This window comes from Miscanthus floridulus, chromosome 19, assembly GCF_019320115.1.
Source record: "Miscanthus floridulus cultivar M001 chromosome 19, ASM1932011v1, whole genome shotgun sequence".
In the NCBI taxonomy this organism is placed as follows: domain Eukaryota; kingdom Viridiplantae; phylum Streptophyta; class Magnoliopsida; order Poales; family Poaceae; genus Miscanthus; species Miscanthus floridulus.
This window is the reverse complement of record NC_089598.1, coordinates 3,403,271-3,424,555: the sequence shown is the minus strand read 5'-3', so window position 1 is coordinate 3,424,555 and position 21,285 is coordinate 3,403,271. Positions and strand designations below refer to the sequence as shown.

At 44.4% G+C, this 21,285-nt stretch overlaps 1 protein-coding gene across 2 annotated transcripts in view; it reads left to right on the top strand.

Moving 5' to 3' along the window:
- The window catches only part of LOC136527936 (protein DECREASED SIZE EXCLUSION LIMIT 1-like), an 81,747-nt gene that overhangs the window by 7,593 nt on the left and 52,869 nt on the right, over positions 1-21,285 (top strand). Inside the window, exon 13 of one of the 2 annotated variants that reach the window (XM_066520803.1) lies at positions 35-169. The exons of the other annotated variant lie outside the window; for it this stretch is intronic. Coding sequence (XP_066376900.1) covers positions 35-91 — 57 coding nt within the window. The 3' untranslated portion in view covers positions 92-169. Of the gene's footprint in view, positions 1-34; positions 170-21,285 lie in introns of those variants that run through there. 2 annotated transcript variants of the gene reach the window in all.

Sequence of the window (21,285 nt, the reverse complement as noted above, 5' to 3'; positions counted from 1 at the left end):
TTTATACTGAAATTTTATTCCTTATCATGAACAGTCGTACAACATTTATCATAAAATATTTGTGCCATGGAGAGGGTTTCATCGGCTCTAGAAATGATGGACGATAGTCGTGATGCTATGTCAACCGATCAATCAAGCTGGTCAGGCAAAAGAAGGGCTAAGGTCTGGGATTACGTTGACTCGGAAGTGGTAGATGGCAAAGAGAAGGCTATTTGCAAATACTACAAGATCCACTTATCTTCTGTGCCGGGGAGAGGAAATTCTCATCTGAACAGGCATATTGGCTTTCATTGCCAATACATCCCACAAGAGGATAGAGACAGATTCTTAGCAACCTTGAAGTCAAAGTCAACTGATGGAGAGCATCATGTCTTTGAACCTGTTGTCTTCTGACATTTGATAGCCAAGTATTTTGTTAGAGCAGAGGTTACATTTCGGAAGGCAGATGATCCAAGCTAGGTAGAGCTATTGAACTACTACCAGCCATCATTTAGAGTAATCGGTTGTCAGACTGTCCGTTCAGATTGTCTTTTGCTCTATGAAGAGGAGAAGCTACAGTTGGCTGACAAGATTAGAAAGTTGAAATCCCATGTCAGTTTGACTACTGATCTATGGTCCTAACCAAAACTTGGGGTATCTTGGTGTCACAACACATTTTACTGATGAAGACTTTGAGCTCCAAAAGAAAATCATTGCATTCAAGCAGATTTCTTTCCCGCACAACTCATATGCCGTGCAAGACAGCATCACCTCTTGTTTGTTGGAGTGGAACTTGGTTGACCAACTGTTTACTGTGACACTGGACAATGCGAGTGTCAACAACAAAGCAATGAAAGATATGAGAGAGGCATTAGGTGCTGAAATGTTTTTCAAAGGTGAACACTTCCATGTGAGATGCGCGGCACATGTGCTGAATATCATGGTCCAGTCAGGCTTGCAGGTGATTCCACATGCAGTTGGTAGAATCCGGGACATCATCAAAGTCGTAACTTCTACACCATCTCGCATGCAAACCTTCAATTCAATTGTTCAAGCATTGGGGCTGAAAAGCAAGTCAGGGCTAGTGCTAGATGTTCAGCACCGTTGGAATTCAACTTTTGATATGTTGAATGAAGCCTTGAAGTACAAGGTTTGCCTGTGTTTATTCCTTCGGATGAGCATTCTTCAAGTCAAGGTACAAGTGAGTCTAGTACAAGTTCTTCAGGAAAAAGCCGAATAGAATTTGCATTTGCTCAGTTTGAATCTCGAAACTCAAGGTCTCGTGCTGAAAGATCAGAATTGGATACATATTTAGAGGACCCTATAGTTTTCGTGAGGCCAGATGAGAACTTCAATGTCCTTGCTTGGTGGAAGAATTATGATGTGTTCCCAATCTTATCTCTGATGGCTAGAGATTTCCTAGCTATCCCGGTTAGCACGGTGTCATCAGAGTCAGCTTTTAGTGCAGCCGGAAGGATTCTTGGGAAAAACAGAACATCACTTGCTCCAGAAACACTTGAAGTGTTAATATAATGTACCTAGGTTCAGAAAGAGAAATCCCTTAGTATTTTATTTTGTTTATTTCTGAACTGAATCAGAAGCCATGTCCAGGGTAGGTCTATGTTTCAGTTCTGTACTTTTTTGTTTACAAGCTGAACTGCTAAGCCATGTCCAGGGTAGTAACTTAGAGTAACTTCTATGTGCTAGTTCTTCTTGTCATGTACTGGTATTGCTGATATTTTACGTTTATTTATACCGAAATTGTAAGTCTAATCTAATATATAAAATGGGATAGCTTTTTCCAAGCTTCTATCGATTACTATTTTACTGCCCCCCTAAAATTATCTGTTAGTCTTACTTTGAAACTGAACATTTACAGTCCAAGAATCTCTGCACAAGGATAACTTGTGGCCGGAGCTTATCCCTCAGTTGAAACTAGTGATCCAGAGCAACAATCTAATTAGTCCCCTTTGAAACTTCTATGTGCAGTGCATGTTCTTGACTCTTGAGCTGGTTCCCTTCCCTGTCTTGTGTACATGGCCACAAGAGTCAAGACTGCACATGGCCAGATAGTATATGCAGGTAATTATGCCCCCTTTGATGTTCAGGAAAAAAATTTGCAGAAGAATGTAGTGTTAATGTTTGCATTATTTCAGAGAAATTCCATTTCATAGTCGGGATGCAAATGTAGTGTTAATGTTTGCATTGGAGAGAAGCGATCACCACGTGGAGGAAAACGTGGTCCGCTAGGAGTGTGGGACTGAAAGCCACCGTCGCGAGGTCCAGAGTCATATTGAACATGACTTGGGCCACGCCGGGCACGACCACCTCGTGGTCTCGCCACCTGAGGCCTAGCACCTTGAGACATTGCACCTCTAGGCCTAACACTTGAAAGCTCTAGTTTGGTTTTGGTGAATTGATGAAACCCTAAGTGCTAACCTAGTTTATCAAGTGATCATGAAATAGGTAGCACACTCCAAGTGATGAAGCAAATGAAGATCATAGCATGATGATGATGATACCATGATGATGATCAAGTGCTTGGACTTGGAAAGAAGAAAGAGAAAAACAAAAAGCTCAAGGCAAAGGTATAAACCATAGGAGCCATTTTGTTTTGGTGATCAAGACACTTAGAGAGTGTGATCACATTTAGGATTGATAACCGTACTATTAAGAGAGGTGAAACTCGTATCGGAATGCGGTTATCAAAGTGTCATTAGATGCTCTAACTCATTGCATATGCATTTAGGATCTAGTGGAGTGCTAACACCCTTGAAAATGTTTGTGAAAATATGCTAACATATGTGCACAAGGTGATATACTTGGTGGTTGGCACATTCGATCAAGGGTGGTGAAGTTTAGGTGCAAGGGTAAGATACTCCACCGGCGGAGTGTCCGCCCGTAGAGTGCGGACAGTCCGACGGTGCCACCGGCGCCCTAGACAGAAAAGACGGGGGTCACTGAGTGTGACCGAAAGCTAGCCTCTATTGGACCGGTGCGTCCGATCAGTGGCAGCAGAGGGTGCGCGCGTCGGTCTATTGACCGGACGCCGGGTCCAAATTGATCGGACGTTGGAAGTCTGGGTCCGGTCGAACTGATGGGTCAGCACAGTATCCAGGGTTTTGCACTGGACGATGAGGTGTGTCCGATCGAGGTGGACCGGACGCATTCGGTCGAAGAAAACCGGATTTCAACCCTTACTGTAAACGACCGGACGCTGGGGGTTCAGCGTCCGGTCAGTTTTGCCGGAGCGTCCGGTCAGCTTCGTAGCCGTTAAAATCTGACGAACAGCGTTTGAAGCTGGTGACGCGTGGCGTCCATCGGGCGACCGGACGCTGAGGGCCAGCGTCCGGTCAGTCTGACTGGAGCGTTCGGTCACCCCGATCAGTGCCCAGTGAAGGGGTACAACGGCTCTATTTCGTAGGGGCTTCTATTTAAGCCCCATGGCCAGCTCAAGCTCACTCTCTTGCACATTTTCATTGACATAGCAACCTTGTGAGCTTAGCCAAAGCCCTCCCACTCATCTCCATCATTGATCCATCATCATTGTGAGATTGGGAGAGAATCCAAGTGCATTGCTTGAGTGATTGCATCTAGAGGCACTTGGTATTCGTGTTGCGCTGTGGATTTCGCTTGTTTCTCTTGGTGGTTGCCACCACCTAGACGGTTGGAGCAGCGGTGGAGGATTGGCACGAGTTGGTGATTGTTCGTGGCCATCTCCGGTGATTGTAAGGGGAGTTGTACCTTCCCCGGCGGAGTGCTGAAAGGTAACTCTAGTAAATTGCTCGTGTCATTGAGTTACCTCACTTGTGGGTCGGTTCTTGCGGTGTCCTATCGTGTGGATGAGGTTTGTGAAACACCTCTTAGCCGCCGAACCACCAAGTGTTGGTCGACACAACGGGGACATAGCGTGTTGGCAAGCACGTGAACCTCGGGAGAAAATCGATTGTCTCTTATCTTTGGCATTCTCCCGGTGATTGGCTATATATTCATCTTGTGATTGGTTTATCTCCTACACGGCGGTATAATCACCCTACTCACTTATTTACATTCTTGCAAACTAGTTGATACAAGCTCTTTAGTGTAATTAGAATTGAGAGCTTGCTTTATTATTTACATTCATCTAGTTGAGCTCTTTAGAGTAGCAAGATTGAGAGCTCTTAGTGAGTAGTTACATAGCAAGGTTGAGTGCCTAAGTAATCATTGCAACTAAAATTGTTGGATAGGTGGCTTGCAACCCTTGTAGAGCTAGAGCAAGTTTGCATTACGCTATTTGTCATACTAATCAAATTGCTCTAGTTGATTTGTAGATTTTTAAATAGGCTATTCACCCCCCTCTAGCCATATTAGGACCTTTCAAGTGGTATCAGAGCCATGGTCACCGTTTGTGTAAAGGTTTAACAACCTCGGTGTCAAATTATGGCTTAAGTTGTGTTCAACCATGTGGGGGGGGGGCAAACCACCGTTCTTTGATGGCACAAGCTATGATTATTGAAAGAGAAAAATGAAGATGTACTTAGGTTTAATCAATGATCAAGTGTGGGAAGTGACGGAGAGCGATTATGCTATTATTGATCCCGACAATCCCACCAACCAAGATAGGGTCAACAAGCAATGCAACACAATAGCGCTCAACACCATATACAATGCCATTGATTCCAAGGTGTTTGAGCAAATCAAGGATTGTGAAAGAGCAAATGAGGTGTGGAAGAGATTGGAGGAAACATATGGGGGCACACCGGCGGTGAAGAGTGCCAAGTTGTACATCCTCAAAGACAAGTTGACAAGTTTCAAGATGAAGGATGATGAGAGCATTCCGGAGATGTTTCATCGGCTACAAGTAATTGTCAATGACTTGAAGGCTTTGGGAGAAAAGATCAAGGATGATGATGTCTCCCATCGATTCTTGATGTGCTTACCTCCAAGATTTGAGATGTTGAGATTGCTCATCATAAGAGGAGGATTGAAGGATATTACCCCTAACCAAGTACTAGGTGATGTCATGACACAAGAGACATACCGTGTGGAAAGGGAGGAGGATGACAAGGATGACAAGAAGGAAGAAGAAGACAAGAAGAAGAAAAGCATAGCATTCAAGGCTAGCTCATCATCATCAAAGAACAAGGGCATGTCCAAGAAAGAATCAAGTGATGATGATGATCTTAGTGATATTGATGATGAAGCTATGGCCCTCTTTGTGCGCAAGATGGGAAAATTCATGAAGAAGAAGGGCTATGGTGCAAGAAAGAGAAGAGATCACACCAAGAAGAAAGAGTATGTGAGAAGATGCTACAATTGCAAAAGCCCCGATCATGTAGTAGCAAATTGTCCATACAATAGTGACAATGATGAGGATGAGAAAAACAAGCACAAGGAGGATAAGAAAGAAAAGAAGGAGAAGAAGGAGAAGAGAATGACCTTCCAAAAGAAGAAGAAGGGTGGAGGCTATGTGGTCACATGGGATAGTGATGGCTCTTCGGATAGTGATAGCTCCAATGATAATGACAAGAAATCTATCAAGAGAGCACTAGCAAGCATCGCCATCAACAACAAGCCCTCCATCTTCGACACTCCATCGACGTGCCTCATGGCAAAACCTACCAAGATAAAATATGATGTGAGTGATGATGATGAATGTAAAAGTGATGCTTGTAGGAGTGATGATGATGATGAGGAGTACTCCAAGGAGGAGCTCATGGACATGTGTGAGCAAGTGCATACTTGCTTTGAGATGAAGAGAAAGGAGTGCAAGGAATTGAACAAGAAAGTCAAATTTCTTGAGCAATCCCTTAATGAGCTCAATGCCACTCATGAGAGGCTAATGGAAAAGCCCATGAGAAGCTTGGCAAAGCTCACTCTAAGCTTGAAAAGGCTCACTCCTCTCTCATTGAGCAAGTCAAAGTGGAGGAAGCCAAGAAGGAGCAAGTAATCATATCATGTGATGTGGGACTAACATGTGATCTTATTGATGAATCTTTTCATGAACCCATTATTGTTGCTCCTACTAACACTTCATGTAGCTCTACTACTTCCACTTCACCTTTGAGTGATGGTCTCACTTGTGATGCCTCACTTATGGTGGAAAATGAAACCCTCAAGAAGGAGGTGAATGAGCTCGCTCGTGCCTTAGGCAATGCCTATGGTGGAGAAGCCCACTTGCTAAAGTACTTGGGCAGCCAAAGATTTTCTCTCAACAAAGAGGGATTAGGCTATACCTCCAAGAAGGGCAAGGCGGCCTTTGTCACTCCCAAAGCTAGCTTTGTGAAGGGCAATGGTCGGTTTTGCAATAGATGCAAGCAAGTTGGGCATATAGAGCAATATTGCAAGACTAACAAGAACAAGCTACCTAATGTATCCTCAATTAAGTTTGATTCTTGTTACATGCTTTATAAAGGTGCCAATGGTGTGAAGGCTAAGTTCATTGGTACACCAATTATGGGCTCAAAGAATAAGGCCATTTGTGTACCAAAGACCTTGGTGACTAACCTACAAGGACCCGAGCAAGTTTGGGTACCTAAAAAGAATTGATCTTCTTTCGTAGGTCAATTATAAAGCCAGAGGAAGGCATTGGGTGCTTGATAGTGGGTGCACACAACACATGACCGGTGATTCAAGAATGTTCAATTCAATCAATGAAAGCAAGAGCAATGGGATTGATAGTATCACATTTGGTGACAATGGCAAAGGCAAGGTCAAAGGGCTTGGTAAGATTACAATATCCAATAATTTGAGCATTTCCAATGTGCTACTAGTAGAGAGCTTGAACTTCAACTTATTGTCGGTAGCTCAATTGTGTGATCTTGGTTTCAAGTGCATATTTGGTGTGGATGATGTAGAGATCATAAGTGTAGATGGCTCTAACTTGATATTCAAAGGATTTAGATATGAGAATCTATACTTAGTTGATTTCAATGCTAGAGAAGCTCGATTGTCAACATGTTTAATCACTAAGTCTAGCATGGGTTGGTTATGGCATAGAAGGCTTGGTCATGTTGGAATGAAACAATTGAATAAATTGATTAAGCATGACTTAGTTAGAGGGTTGAAAGATGTCACTTTTGAGAAAAATAAGCTATGTAGTGCATGTCAAGCCGGAAAGCAAGTTGGTAACACACATCCTAAGAAGAGCATGATGAGCACATCTAAGGCATTTGAGTTGATGCACATGGACTTGTTTGGACCAACCACATACACTAGCATTGGAGGAAATAAATATGGATTTGTGATTATGGATGATTTCACTAGATACACATGGGTATTCTTTCTTGTTGACAAGAGTGATGTGTTTGCAATATTCAAATCATTTGTCAAGGGCATTCACAATGAATTTGAAACAACCATCAAGAAAGTTAGAAGTGACAATGGTAGTGAATTCAAGAACACTAGAATTGATGAGTTATGTGATGAATTTGGAATTAGACATCAATTCTCGGCCAAGTACACTCCTCAATCAAATGGGCTAGTTGAAAGAAAAAATAGAACCTTGATTGACATAGCAAGATCAATGTTGAGTGAGTACAATGTGAGTCATTCATTTTGGGCCGAAGCAATCAACACGGCTTGCTACTATAGCAACCGACTCTATTGTCACCCCATGACAGAGAAGACGCCCTATGAACTGTTGAATGGAAGAAAGCCAAACATAGCATACTTTTGGGTCTTTGGATGCAAATGCTATATATTGAAGAAAGACACTAGATTGAGCAAGTTTGAAAAGAAATATGATGAAGGCTTCTTGCTTGGTTACTCCACTACTAGCAATGCTTATAGAGTTTGGAATTTGGCTAGTGGTACTCTTGAGGAGGTTCATGATATGGAATTTGATGAAACAAATGGTTCCCAAGAGGAAGATGAGAATCTAGATGATGTGAGAGGCACTCCATTGATCAATGCAATGAAGCACATGAACATTGGTAATATAAGGCCTAGAGAGGTGATAGATGTTGAAGATGACAAGAATCAAGTACTCTCTAACTCAAAAGTGTAAGCTAGTGGTTCTCATAATCAAATCCAAGCAAGCACTAGTGATGGCAAGGTGTAAGATCAACAAATGGCTAGTTCATCATCTCAACCAAGTGATCAATCAAATGCTAGCAATCAAGTACAAGTGCTCCAACCAACCAATGTTGCAAGAGATCATCCATTGGACACTATCATTGGTGATATTTCAAGAGGTGTGCAAACAAGATCAAGATTGACTTCATTTTGTGAGCATTTCTCATTTGTGTCATCCATTGAACCTAAGAAGATAGATGAAGCTTTGAGGGATGTTGATTGGGTCAATGCTATGCATGAAGAGCTAAACAACTTCTCAAGAAACCAAGTATGGGAGTTAGTAGAGAGGCCTAAGGATCATAATGTGATTGGAACCAAGTGGGTCTTTCAGAACAAGCAAGATCAAGATGGGATAGTAATAAGGAACAAAGCAAGATTAGTGGCTCAAGGTTACACTCAAATTGAAGGTCTTGACTTTGGAGAAACATATGCCCCGGTTGCAAGATTGGAAGCAATTAGGATCTTGTTAGTCTATGCTTGTGCCCACAACATCAAGTTGTACCAAATGGATGTGAAAAGTGCATTTCTCAATGGGTATATCAATGAGCTTGTGTATGTTGAGCAACCTCCCGGTTTTGAAGATGAAAAGAAACCCAACCATGTTTACAAGTTGAGAAAGGTTTTGTATGGATTGAAGCAAGAACCTAGAGCATGGTATGAGAGATTGAGGGATTTCCTACTCTCTAAGGGATTCAAGACGGGAAAGGTTGACACCACTCTCTTCACCAAGAAGCTTGGAAATGACTTGTTTGTAATGCAAATCTATGTTGATGATATCATCTTTGGATCAACAAATCAAGAATTTTGTGAGGAGTTTGGCAAGATGATGGCAAGTGAGTTTGAAATGTCCATGATTGGAGAGCTTAGTTACTTCCTTGGTCTTCAAATCAAGCAAATAAAGAATGGCATATTTATAAGTCAAGGCAAGTATATCAAGGACATGCTCAAGAAGTTTGAAATAGATGAGAGTAAAGCTATTAGTACACCAATGGGGACAAGTGGAAGCTTAGATAGTGATGCTAGTGGCAACATGGTGGATCAAAAGATGTATCGGTCTATGATTGGAAGCCTACTCTATGTGACCGCATCAAGACCAGATGTGATGTTTAGTGTATGCATGTGTGCTAGATTTCAAGCCTCACCAAGAGAAAGTCATTTAAAGGCAACTAAGAGAATATTGAGGTACTTGAAGCATACACAACATGTTGGATTATGATATCCCAAAGGAGCAAGATTTGAGTTGATTGGATATTCGGATTCCGATTATGCGGGATGCAAAGTTGAGAGAAAAGAGCACATCGGGCACATGTCAATTATTGGGAAGATCACTTGTATCTTGGTCATCAAAGAAGCAAAATAGTGTAGCACTTTCAACCGCCGAAGCGGGGTACATTTTGGCTGGTAGTTGTTGTGCTCAATTACTTTGGATGAAGGCTACCTTGAGTGACTTTGGAATCAAGTTCAAGCAAGTGCCATTGCTATGTGACAATGAAAGTGTTGTCAAGCTCACCAACAACCCGGTTCAACACTCAAGAACAAAGCATATAGATGTCCGTCATCACTTCATAAGAGATCACCAACAAAAAGGGGACATTTGCATAGAGAGTGTGGGCACCGAAGATCAACTTGCCGACATATTCACCAAGCCACTTGATGAGAAGAGGTTTTGCAAGCTAAGAAATGAATTGAACATACTTGACTTCTCCAATATGTGTTGATGCACCCCCCATTATATGACATGCCTCTCCTTCGAGCAAAGCAAGGTAAAAGTTGATTGACATGTCATCCATCCATTGCTAAGGACTTGTTTAGTGCATCTAGTCATTCCTATCATGTCCTAGGCTCATTCATTAAAATCAAATGAATTTGATGCTTGTATGGTACCACTATTGCTTGTATGGCTGAAATAATCTAGTGGTAGTATATGACATGTTTGTGGGCTTGTAAACCTAGTGTTTGATTTAGAAAATGAGCTATAAGTGTTTAACTCAACATGGTACAAGATAACCTTTATTTGGAGGTGTGAAGAATCTTGTCCTTGGATCAAACCGAGTTAAATATCTTTTGCAAGTAATCTAGATTGAACCAAATTGGGAAAATGATCCTCATTTCACATGGTTTCACCCCAACCTATCGATAATTTGAGCTCACCTTTTGTGCTAATTGTTGACAAAGGGGGAGAGAAACAAAGATATGAGTGATAGGGGAGAAATAGTGGGGAGAGAAAATATATGACAAAGGAAGGGGATCAATTAAAATTTTGAGCATACAAATAGGGGGAGCAAGCTCATGAACTTGTATGGTGCATTTGAATGTGCATTTCATATATTTACTTGCATGGTACAAAGTTTTAAATTTAAATATCCATGCTTGTGTGATGTATGCTAGTCATAGGCTTGAATGATGAAATGAAATACTAGACTCATGATTCTTGATATGAAAACTAGACCCTTATTTATAATGTTGATCTCATGGGGTATTCTAGTTCTTATGTATGTCTAGTTACTAATGGTGCTAAGGATGGTATAATGGTGCACTCCGATTGGTATCACGCTTTAAAGGTCCATCTCTTATACCTTAGCTCTATTTGGTAGAAATTGACTCCTATATTTCCTATCTAAGCATATGTGCAAGCTTCAATCCAAACTCTTAGCACATATATAGGGGGAGCAATTGCTACCATTTAGAATTCATGAAACTTGTCCATATCCTTTTACACATGGTAAATATGCTTGGGCAAGCAACATGGATTCAATTGAATTTCAATTCATATCTTTGTGTAAGGGTTGTCATCTATTACCAAAAAGGGGGAGATTGAAAGCTCTAGTTTGGTTTTGGTGAATTGATGAAACCCTAAGTGCTAACCTAGTTTATCAAGTGATCATAAAATAGGTAGCACACTCCAAGTGATGAAGCAAATGAAGATCATAGCATGATGATGATGATACCATGATGATGATCAAGTGCTTGGACTTGGAAAGAAGAAAGAGAAAAACAAAAAGCTCAAGGCAAAGGTATAAACCATAGGAGCTATTTTGTTTTGGTGATCAATACACTTAGAGAGTGTGATCACATTTAGGATTGATAACCGTACTATTAAGAGGGGTGAAACTCGTATCAGAATGCGGTTATCAAAGTGCCACTAGATGCTCTAACTCATTGCATATGCATTTAGGATCTAGTGGAGTGCTAACACCCTTGAAAATGTTTGTGAAAATATGCTAACACATGTGCACAAGGTGATACACTTGGTGGTTGGTACATTTGATCAAGGGTGGTGAAGTTTAGGTGCAAGGGTAAGATACTCCACCGGTGGAGTGTCCGCCCGTAGAGTGCGGATAGTCCGACGGTGCCACCGGCGTCCTAGACAGAAAAGATGGGGGTCACTGAGTGTGACCGGACGCTGGCCTCTGTTGGACCGGTGCGTCCGGTCAGTGGCAGCAGAGGGTGCGTGCGTCGGTCTATTGACCAGACGCCGGGTCCAAATTGACTAGACGCTGGAAGTCTGGGTCCGGTCGAACTGACGGATTAGCACAGTATCCAGGGTTTTGCACTAGACGATGAGGTGTGTCCGGTCGAGGTGGACCAGACGCGTTCGGTCGAAGAAAACCGGATTTCGACCCTTACTATAAACGATCGGACGTTGGGGGTTCAGCGTCCGGTCAGTTTTGCTAGAGTGTCCGGTTAGCTTTGTAGCCGTTAAAATCTAACGAACAACGTTTGAAGCTGGTGACGCGTGGCGTCCATCGGGCGACCGGACGCTGAGGGCCAGCGTCCGGTCAGTCTGACTAGAGCATCCGGTCACCCCGATCAGTGCCCAGTGAAGGGGTACAATGGCTCTATTTCGTGGGGGCTTCTATTTAAGCCCCATGGCCGGCTCAAGCTCACTCTCTTGCACATTTTCATTGACATAGCAACCTTGTGAGCTTAGCCAAAGCCCTCCCACTCATCTCCATCATTGATCCATCATCATTGTGAGATTGGGAGAGAATCCAAGTGCATTGCTTGAGTGATTGCATCTAGAGGCACTTGGTATTCGTGTTGCGCTGTGGATTTCGCTTGTTTCTCTTGGTGGTTGCCACCACCTAGACGGTTGGAGCAGCGGTGGAGGATTGGCACGAGTTGGTGATTGTTCATGGCCATCTCCGGTGATTGTAAGGGGAGTTGTACCTTCCCCGGCGGAGTGCTAAAAGGTAACTCTAGTAAATTGCTCGTGTCATTGAGTTACCTCACTTGTGGGTCAGTTCTTGCGGTGTCCTATCGTGTGGATGAGGTTTGTGAAACACCTCTTAGCCGCCGAACCACCAAGTGTTGGTCGACACAACGGGGACGTAGCGTGTTGGCAAGCACGTGAACCTCGGGAGAAAATCGATTGTCTCTTGTCTTTGGCATTCTCCCGGTGATTGGCTATATATTCATCTTGTGATTGGTTCATCTCCTACACGGCGGTATAATCACCCTACTCACTTATTTACATTCTTGCAAACTAGTTGATACAAGCTCTTTAGTGTAATTAGAATTGAGAGCTTGCTTTATTATTTACATTCATCTAGTTGAGCTCTTTAGAGTAGCAAGATTGAGAGCTCTTAGTGAGTAGTTACATAGCAAGGTTGAGTGCCTAAGTAATCATTGCAACTAAAATTGTTGGATAGGTGGCTTGCAACCCTTGTAGAGCAAGAGCAAGTTTGCATTACGCTATTTGTCATACTAATTAAATTGCTCTAGTTGATTTGTAGATTTTTAAATAGGCTATTCACCCCCCTCTAGCCATATTAGGACCTTTCAACACTGTGCCTCTGAACAGGTGGTACATGTATGCCATGTGGAGGATGGTACATGTTCCGGTTGTTCAACTCATACTCGCGCCGCTCATCTCTCTTCCTCGTAAAGCAAAACTCAGCCAAATGACCATCTCTATGGCAATAGTCATAGTGGTACTTCACCTCTCTCTTGGGTGGTGGTTGACTCACTCTCTTGTGAGTGTGGTTCACTCTCTAAGGCTTTTTGGCTTTAGGAAGGGGTGCACTAGAGATGTTGGGTAGAGTATCGAGTGAGTTCCGAAAGTGGTTCGGTTTGGGAACCCAAACTTGCTTGGATGGTGGAGCTTTTGGTGGTTCTTCAAATACACCATCTTTGATCATAGGCTTGGTAGGCTCTGGTGGAGGGATCTTGATCAATTGGGGAGTGTTGGTGGGTTTCTCACTTGGGTTCAAACACTATGTTCACCAACCTTGCCATAGACATGCTCACCCTTCCCACCTGTAGCAAAGCCTACTCCCGATGAGTCAGTTCCCCGCCTGAACTGGCTCACCATCATGCCCAACTAGGGCTGATTGCACGACACCCAGCTCAAGATGGACCGAAGTTGTGTGTTTTCTTCCTCGGTTCCCATCTTGTCGTGCCTGCAGGACTCAAGCTCCAACACCAAAGCTTCACATCGAACACATGTAGTGGTGGTGCTATCTGAGTTGGCCTTCTCAAGCTCAGCAAGTTTGGCAACCCTCTCTGCCAACTTAGATTGCAAGCCTGAGTAAGACTTGCATGCACCGAGCAACCCAGAACGAGACTTCAGCTAATCACATTCATCAAGCAAAACAGCATACTTGGATTGCAAGTCAGAGAGGTTAGACATGTGTATAGCGCACTCATCGCACTCCTCCTCCTCTGACACCACTACACCACTCTTGGCAAGCTCCAACTCCTTCAAAGCAACCTCTAGCTGGTCCTTAAACTCTTTTCTCTCATGAGCAGCACGCTTAAGCAACTTATCTTGACTCATCAATGTATCATTCATAGTATCAAGCTCAAGCATAAGTGAGTCAAGTGTGGGCGGTACCTCGTTTTCGTCGTCGTCGACGTCGACGTCCTTTTTGAGCTTTGCTCCACCATCAACTGCCATAGTGCAAAACCCACCACGGTTTGCACCGACGACAAAGCAGAGACCGTTGAGCTTGTCCTCACGCTTCTCCTCGGACTCATCGTCGGTCGAGGGAGAAGAAGAGTGATCATCGTCGGAGTCGTCATCGAGGTCGCTGAGGGAGGCGCGTTCTTGAGCTTTGGCCTTCCTGCGGTACGCCTTCTTGATCGCCTCCTTGTCAAAGCCGCCCTTGGCCTTGTGCTTGCCGGAGGTGTAGTCGCGCTTATCCTTGCGCTTGCCGGAGTCGTACTTGTTGGTGAAGGGCTTCTTCTTGGGGCAGCGCGCGATGAAGTGGTCCGGATCTCCACATCCATAGCATCCCTCCTTTGGGTCACCACTGCGTCGGCGGTTCAAACGGTTGTTGTGAAACCGAGAGAACCGACTGATGACGAGTGCCAACTCATCATCCCCAAGAGCCTCCAGCTGCTCCTCTATGACTGACATCAAGCACGACAAAGAGAAAGAAGCTTGTGAAGGGTTAGTCAATGAACTTGAACCACTACCTGAGACCAAAGCCATGGTTGGTGCAGAAAGATTCTTGAGCTTGGCTTGGGTTTGGTAGTCGATCTTTGTGGACTTGAGCTTGCTGAAAAGCTCAGCGACGGTGAGGGTGTCATAGTTGGCTGACTCGATGATCGCCGACACCTTCACATCCCATACCTTTCAATCAAGGGCATAGAGAAGCTTGAGCGCCCTCTCATGATCACTATAAGGTAGGTTGGCCTTGTTCGCTTTCATTTTGTTGACCATAGTCTGAAAGCGGGAAAACATGGCATCGATGGACTCGCCATCAAGCTGAGAGAAGTTCTCGTACTCGCACTTGTACGTCTCGTAGAGTCTGGTCTTGACCTGTGCGGTCCCCTCGTGATAGCTCTAAAGCCTCACCCAGATCTCTCGAGCTGTAGTACAATCGGAGACACGCTCGAACTCAGAAAGCAAAAGACTCGAGAAAAGCACACTGCGAGCTTTGCTATTTACGTTGTGCCGATCCTTGTGATCCTGGGTGGTACGGGCTGCGACAGGGAGCACAATGTAAGTAGCATCCTCACAAATTTCCTAGATGAGCCAATCAATCCCCTAGAGATGCGCAGACAGGCGGATCTTCCAATAAGGATAGTTGGACCCATCGAAGTGCGGTGGTTTGCCAGAACCACGCTCCATGTCGCCTTCGTGGATCACAGACCGATTAAGGTGGAATGATCCTTAACCGGCTCTGATATCAATTGAAGGACCAGAAACGGTGACCAAAGAGGGGGGGGTGAATGGGAGCCTCAAATTTCTAGCGAAATATTTGGCCGCTGTCCCAACTTCACCACCAAGCGCGCAAATAAATCACCATGATGTCCATGACCCAAAAGATTGGGTGGATGTTCCCTAGGAACACAGCGGGACACCACAAAGTCAACGCAATAAACGGTAGACAATTTGGAGCTCAAACGAACAAATTGCGAACGAAAAGCTAGCTGAAAAATGGACCTAAAATTCTAGGCACTGGAGATAGTACAGCAACTAGCAGTGGCTTTGCAAGTCGTGAGATGTACACCAAACAATTGCCACAATTTAATGCTCTAATGAGGAGCTCATGATTGCTTAGTTCATTTCACGGAAGCAAGAACAAGGCTAATGACCAATAAAAAAAATTAAGCATAAGGCGAAGCACAGGCTGCTGCACTTGCCTTTGAACACTAATTGCGAACTGCTTTGGTGATAAAAAATTCAGAGAATGAATCACTGTAGAGAGAGATCAGGCACTGAACAACAATCTCACATCCATGAATACTTTCCAAGGGAAAATAGATATTCCAGAGATTAGCTCATAAATGTTGGCTATAATTCACGGATGTAAGAAAATGAATTTACGTACTGAAGCTTGTTTTCCTGGACAAGAGCTCCAGGCTAAACTGACCTCCTGCTGGTGGTGACCGATGAGGGATCCGGTAGTCTCGCTCTAGAGGCCTGATGCACCATGATAGCTGAGAGCTGGACCTGACCGAGCAAAATCAAATCACCGGAACAGTGAAGCACGAACAGGAACCTGAGCAAACGAACAGAGAAAGAACGTAGTACACAGACTGAAAGAGACGGCCATGAAAACGACCCGAACTCGAATGAAACTGAACGAGTCACTCTCAAATCTTGCAGAGAGGATCACAACTGAGTTGAGAAGCTATCCCGAAAAAATTATTGCCCAATTCCAACTCAAACTCTGGGAAATCCCCATCTCGTGCAAGAACACAACTTTTCTCCCAAAAATGAAATCTGCTTGAAATTTGATGCACGAGTGGAATTGATGAATTTCAATTGGTAGGATTGTTCATCACTCGTCAGAGCATCAGTCAAGCCAAACAAAAATGCTCCAAAGCATTAGAACCAACAGATCGAACATACGAGCAAAAAGGGAAACCAGGAGAACATACACAGGAACACGAGCACACAAAAAATGATTCAAACTTCCAAAGCCCAGAGGTCACGGTGAGGTTAGGGCCTCACTTCCCAACCAAAAACTCAGATTACACAGATCAATTCATGGTTCATCTGTGGACCTCTCACTCAAGAACAGCCAAGAGAAGGAAACCCTAGCTAGAAGGGGAAAAACGAAAAATGGGAGAGGTGAGGGAGATGGGGGCTCCCTCATCCTATTTAACAGGGCTATTACACATTCCTAGTTTTGCCCCTGGATACAAATGAGTTGAACCGCTAAGCCCAAGGGCGTTGTTGTCCAACCCGGTGTAATCTTGATCCGACGGCCACCGCACCTACTCACCGGTAGCTTTGCCTCAACGCGAACTCCCCGATGCCGCCACGTGCCGTCTGTCCCTCCTCTGAACCTCCGCCCGGGTTTTGAGGCCCAAACCCGTAAACCGTCCATCCGATGATTTTGAGACCCAAACCATCAAACCGTCCGCGGGTAGCGTACTCCATACGCGTCCCTCGCCATCCGACGCGTGTCACCGCCGTCCTCGACCGGCCAGCCCGCCAAGTCCTCCTGAGCCTCGCTCGACTCACGCGTCCGCCGTCTTGACCCGGTCAACACCGTCACTCCATGTCTTCTTGCACTTGTCGATGTCCCAAGTGTCAGCCACCGCGGCTAGTCACCCGGCCTCTGGGTCCCTCGGTCCAAGCCTCGCGTCCGTCCTTCACCGCTCCTGGTCTGTCGGCACGGCACGTCCTCCTTGACCTTCACCTCGCCGTCGACCACCGCATCCGAGCTCCACACCTGCACAACACAAGCCAAAAGACATGTCGCACACATAGCTTTCACCATGGTAGGGTTAGTCACCACTCAACCCACTTCGTGGATCACATTGACAATCACTCATCAAAAAACGAACACACAAGGGTACTTGTCAACCTTATGTTCGCAATCTCCCCCTTGATGAGTGCATTGTCAACACCAATACACAAACAGCTTGAGCAAAAGAAAAAGAAGAAGAAGAAGAGAAAACAAAGAACTCACCCAAATGACCAAAAGCCAAAGAAAGGCCAAGAACCGGGTCATTTGAAAATGAGCAAAACTTGGTCCCCAAAGACATGGGCAACGGCTCGATGCAACCAAGTAAAACAAGGCTAGCCCTCAAGAAGAGGCAACGGGCTCAACACCACTAGCAAAGCTCGAAAAGCTGAAAAACTGCTAGACCCTCTAGAAGAGGTAAAGGCTCAACACATCTAGCAAAACACCTCAAATGCAACTCCCCCTGAACAAATGCAATCTCTCTCAAATGAATGCATATCTCTCAACTTTAGGTGGAATTGGAAGTTTCTTCCCCTTTTCTGAATATTTCTCCCCTTGTGTTCCCTTGTGACATTGTGAGTGTGGAAACTTCTCCCCCTTGTTGACACATGCACTTATCAAGCTAGAGCCCAAGGATTGCAACTCCCCCTCAAAACAAGCTATGAATGCAGAAATGCACGAATGCAGAAGCTTCAAGATTATAGCAAGTAGATTGAAAGGATGCTCTAGTGGATGCTGTCATGTATATATAGCAACACATACAAGTGCTAGCAAATGCTCAAGGTGACCAAATGAGACGAAATATGGCATTTAAACAAGTTTGATCAAGTTTGAGCAATTTTAAAAGAGGGTTCACCACCAAAGGAGCACATAGCAAAAATAGACAGGAGATCGACCTTGTGCTACACATGTAAGCAAAGTGAACTACCCCAAAACAAAGTTCACACATCATGTCATGAGACAAACTTGTGGTTTGATCAAATTTTAGATACCAATTGAAATTTATCGGAGTTATGCAGTTTATTACCAAAGTTTGTCAGACAAGTGTGTGCAGGAGGTTATCTGTGCCATCAAAACCTGACTTAGCGACCATGTCAAGCCTATGCCAAAGGCAATCATAAGCTTAAGACAATGATCCCGGTATCCATTACAGAGCTCAAGTTCACCAATAAGTGGAATTTGGAGCTGTCTCGATACTCTGACATAGGATAGTACAGACCCATCCCGATCTTTTCAAATCGCTTTGTTTGATTTTCAAGTTTTAGCACAAATTCAAGTTTCTCAAGCAAGTGTGTAACTCAAGGTATGAGCCATAGCAACTAAGCATATATATGAAGCAAGAAAAAGATCTCGACACATTCTACACATGCTAGTGCCACAAGTAGTGGTGAACACATTTCATGTTTCAACAAGTTTTAATGAAGTTCACAGTTTGGAAAACAAGCTTAGCTCATAACATGCATCAATTGATCAAAAGGAGCCTAAGCCAAAAGCACATCATGTATATCCATAACATCCCCAACAAGAGCATAGTGTCAATCTAGCTACTATAAGGATGAAGCTCAGGATGCAATATGATACATGATGATATGATATGCAAGTATGATATAAAAACAAAAACAAAGGTTAAACTACAAAGAAAAGCAAAACTAGAATACAACAACCAAAGTTCCCCTCCTCTAAAAAGGGAAACAAACTCCAAGCTCCCCTTGCAAGCGAGCAAACTGGGCTTGGTCAAGTGGTTTGGTGAAGATATCTGCGAGCTGGTTTTGGGTATCAATGTGGTGCAGATCGATATCACCTTTCTCATAGTGGCCATGCAAGAAGTGAAAGCGAACTTCTATGTGCTTTGTCTTTGAGTGAAGGACTGGGTTTTTGGCTTACACTTATGGCACTGGTGCTGTCACAAAACAAAGGCACTCGCCTAAACTCTAACCCAAAGTCTCTCAGAGTAGCTACAATCCAAAACAACTGGGAACAACAAGCTGCAGCAGCAACATACTCAGCTTCTGTGGTGGATTGGGCGATGCTAGACTGCTTGCAAGAAGACCAAGACACAAGAGAAGATCCAAGAAACTGACAAGTCCCCGAAGTGGACTTCCTCTCAACACGACAACCAGCATAATCCGCATCAGAATACCCACAAAGAGAAAGAGAGGAGGAGGCTGAAAACCAAAGACCAAACTCGAGTGTGAAACGAAGGTACCTGAGGATCCGCTTGATGGCTTGACGATGAGACGTGCGCGGCGAAGACTAAAATCGCGCGCACAAGCAGACTGCGAACTGGATGTCTGGTCTCGTCGCTGTTAGGTACAGCAGGGACCCGATCATGCTTTGGTATTCCTTCTGGTCCATGGCTTCTCCCTCCTTATCCTCATCCAGGGCCGTCGTGGTTGACATGGGCGTCGAAAGAGGCTTGGCCTCACCCATATCAAATTTCTTGAGCACGTCCTTGGTGTACTTGCCTTGGTGCACGAATGTCCCCTCACGAGTTTGCTTGATTTGCAGCCCGAGGAAGAAAGTCAATTCACCCATCATGCTCATCTCAAATTCCCTGCTCATAGTATCTGAAAACTTGGCAACAAGAGCATGAGAAGAGCCACCAAAGATTATATCATCCACGTATATCTGAACCAAAAGGATGTCTGTGCCTTGCTTGAGGAGGAACAAAGTCTTATCTACGGAACCCATCCTAAAACCCTTATCAAGCAAGAAAGCTTCCAAACGCTCATACCAGGCTCTCGGGGCTTGTTTCAAACCATACAAGGCTTTGTGGAGTTTAAAAACATGGTTGGGGTACTTTGGATTTTCAAAGCCAGGGGGTTGCCTCACATAAACCTCTTCCTCTATGTACCCATTCAAGAAGGCACTCTTCACATCCATCTGATACAGATTGAACCCTTTCGAAGCTACAAATGCTAAAAGAATCCTAATGGCTTCTAGACGGGCAATAGGAGCAAAGGTTTCTTCATAGTCTATTCCCTCTTTTTGGCAAAAACCCTGAGCCACTAATCTCACCTTGTTTCTCACCACCACCCTATCCTCACTCTGCTTGTTCTTGTAAACCCACTTTGTACCTATGGGGTGGCACTCTGGTGGAGGTGGAACTAAAACCCACACTTGGTTCCGCTCAAAGTTCTCTAACACCTCATGCATAGCATTAACCCAATCGGCATTAGATAGTGCGTGTCCAATATCTCGAGGCTCAAAAGAAGCTACGAAAGCAGAATGAGCGAAATGGGAAATATGATAAGACTTGGAACGCGTTACCCTTTCGTCGATGTCACCAATCATGGTCAGAGGAGGATGGCGTCGCTGGATGTGTCGAGGTGCACCCAAAGACAAAGTTGCCTCCCCCTCATCCACAGCTGGGGCCTCCTTAGTCGATTGAGGAAGCGGCTCGCATGGACCCCATGAAGTAGAGGTGGAGGGCTCGGGGCCGTGAGTTGAGGTAGTCGAAGCTGGCTCGATCGGGGCAGTCGGTTGAGATGGCTTGGGATCATCCCAATCGGCGTCGTCATCATCCTCAACGAAAATGCTGTCACCCATCTCTTCATCACCTGCACGTTCAAAGACAGAAATAGAAGAGGGCATGGTTTCATCGAAGGTGACTTCACAAGTCTCCACGACATGGTTAGTCTCAAGATTAAGCACACGATACGCATGTGAATGAGAAGCGTAACCGAGAAATATACCATCCGAAGATCTAGATTCAAACTTGTCAAGATTACCTTGCTTAAGAATGAAGCACCTGCAACCAAAGACTCGAAAATGACTCACCTTGGGTGGATGCCCAAACTGCAACTCGTAGGATGTCTTCTTCAAGAAAGCACGAAGGAAAATGCGGTTTGAAACATGGCAGGCGGTGTTGATGGCTTTGGCCCAGTAACACCTAGGAGTCTATGCTCATCGAGCATCGTCCTGGCCATTTCAACCAAAGTCCGATTTTTGCGCTCAACAACACCATTTTGCTGAGGGACATAGGGCGAAGAAAACTGATGTTCAAGACCCAAAGAAGCATAGAAGGTGTCAAACTGTGAGTTTTTGAACTCAGTGCCATTGTCACTACGGATAGCTTGTATGGCATTCTTTGGTAACTCAG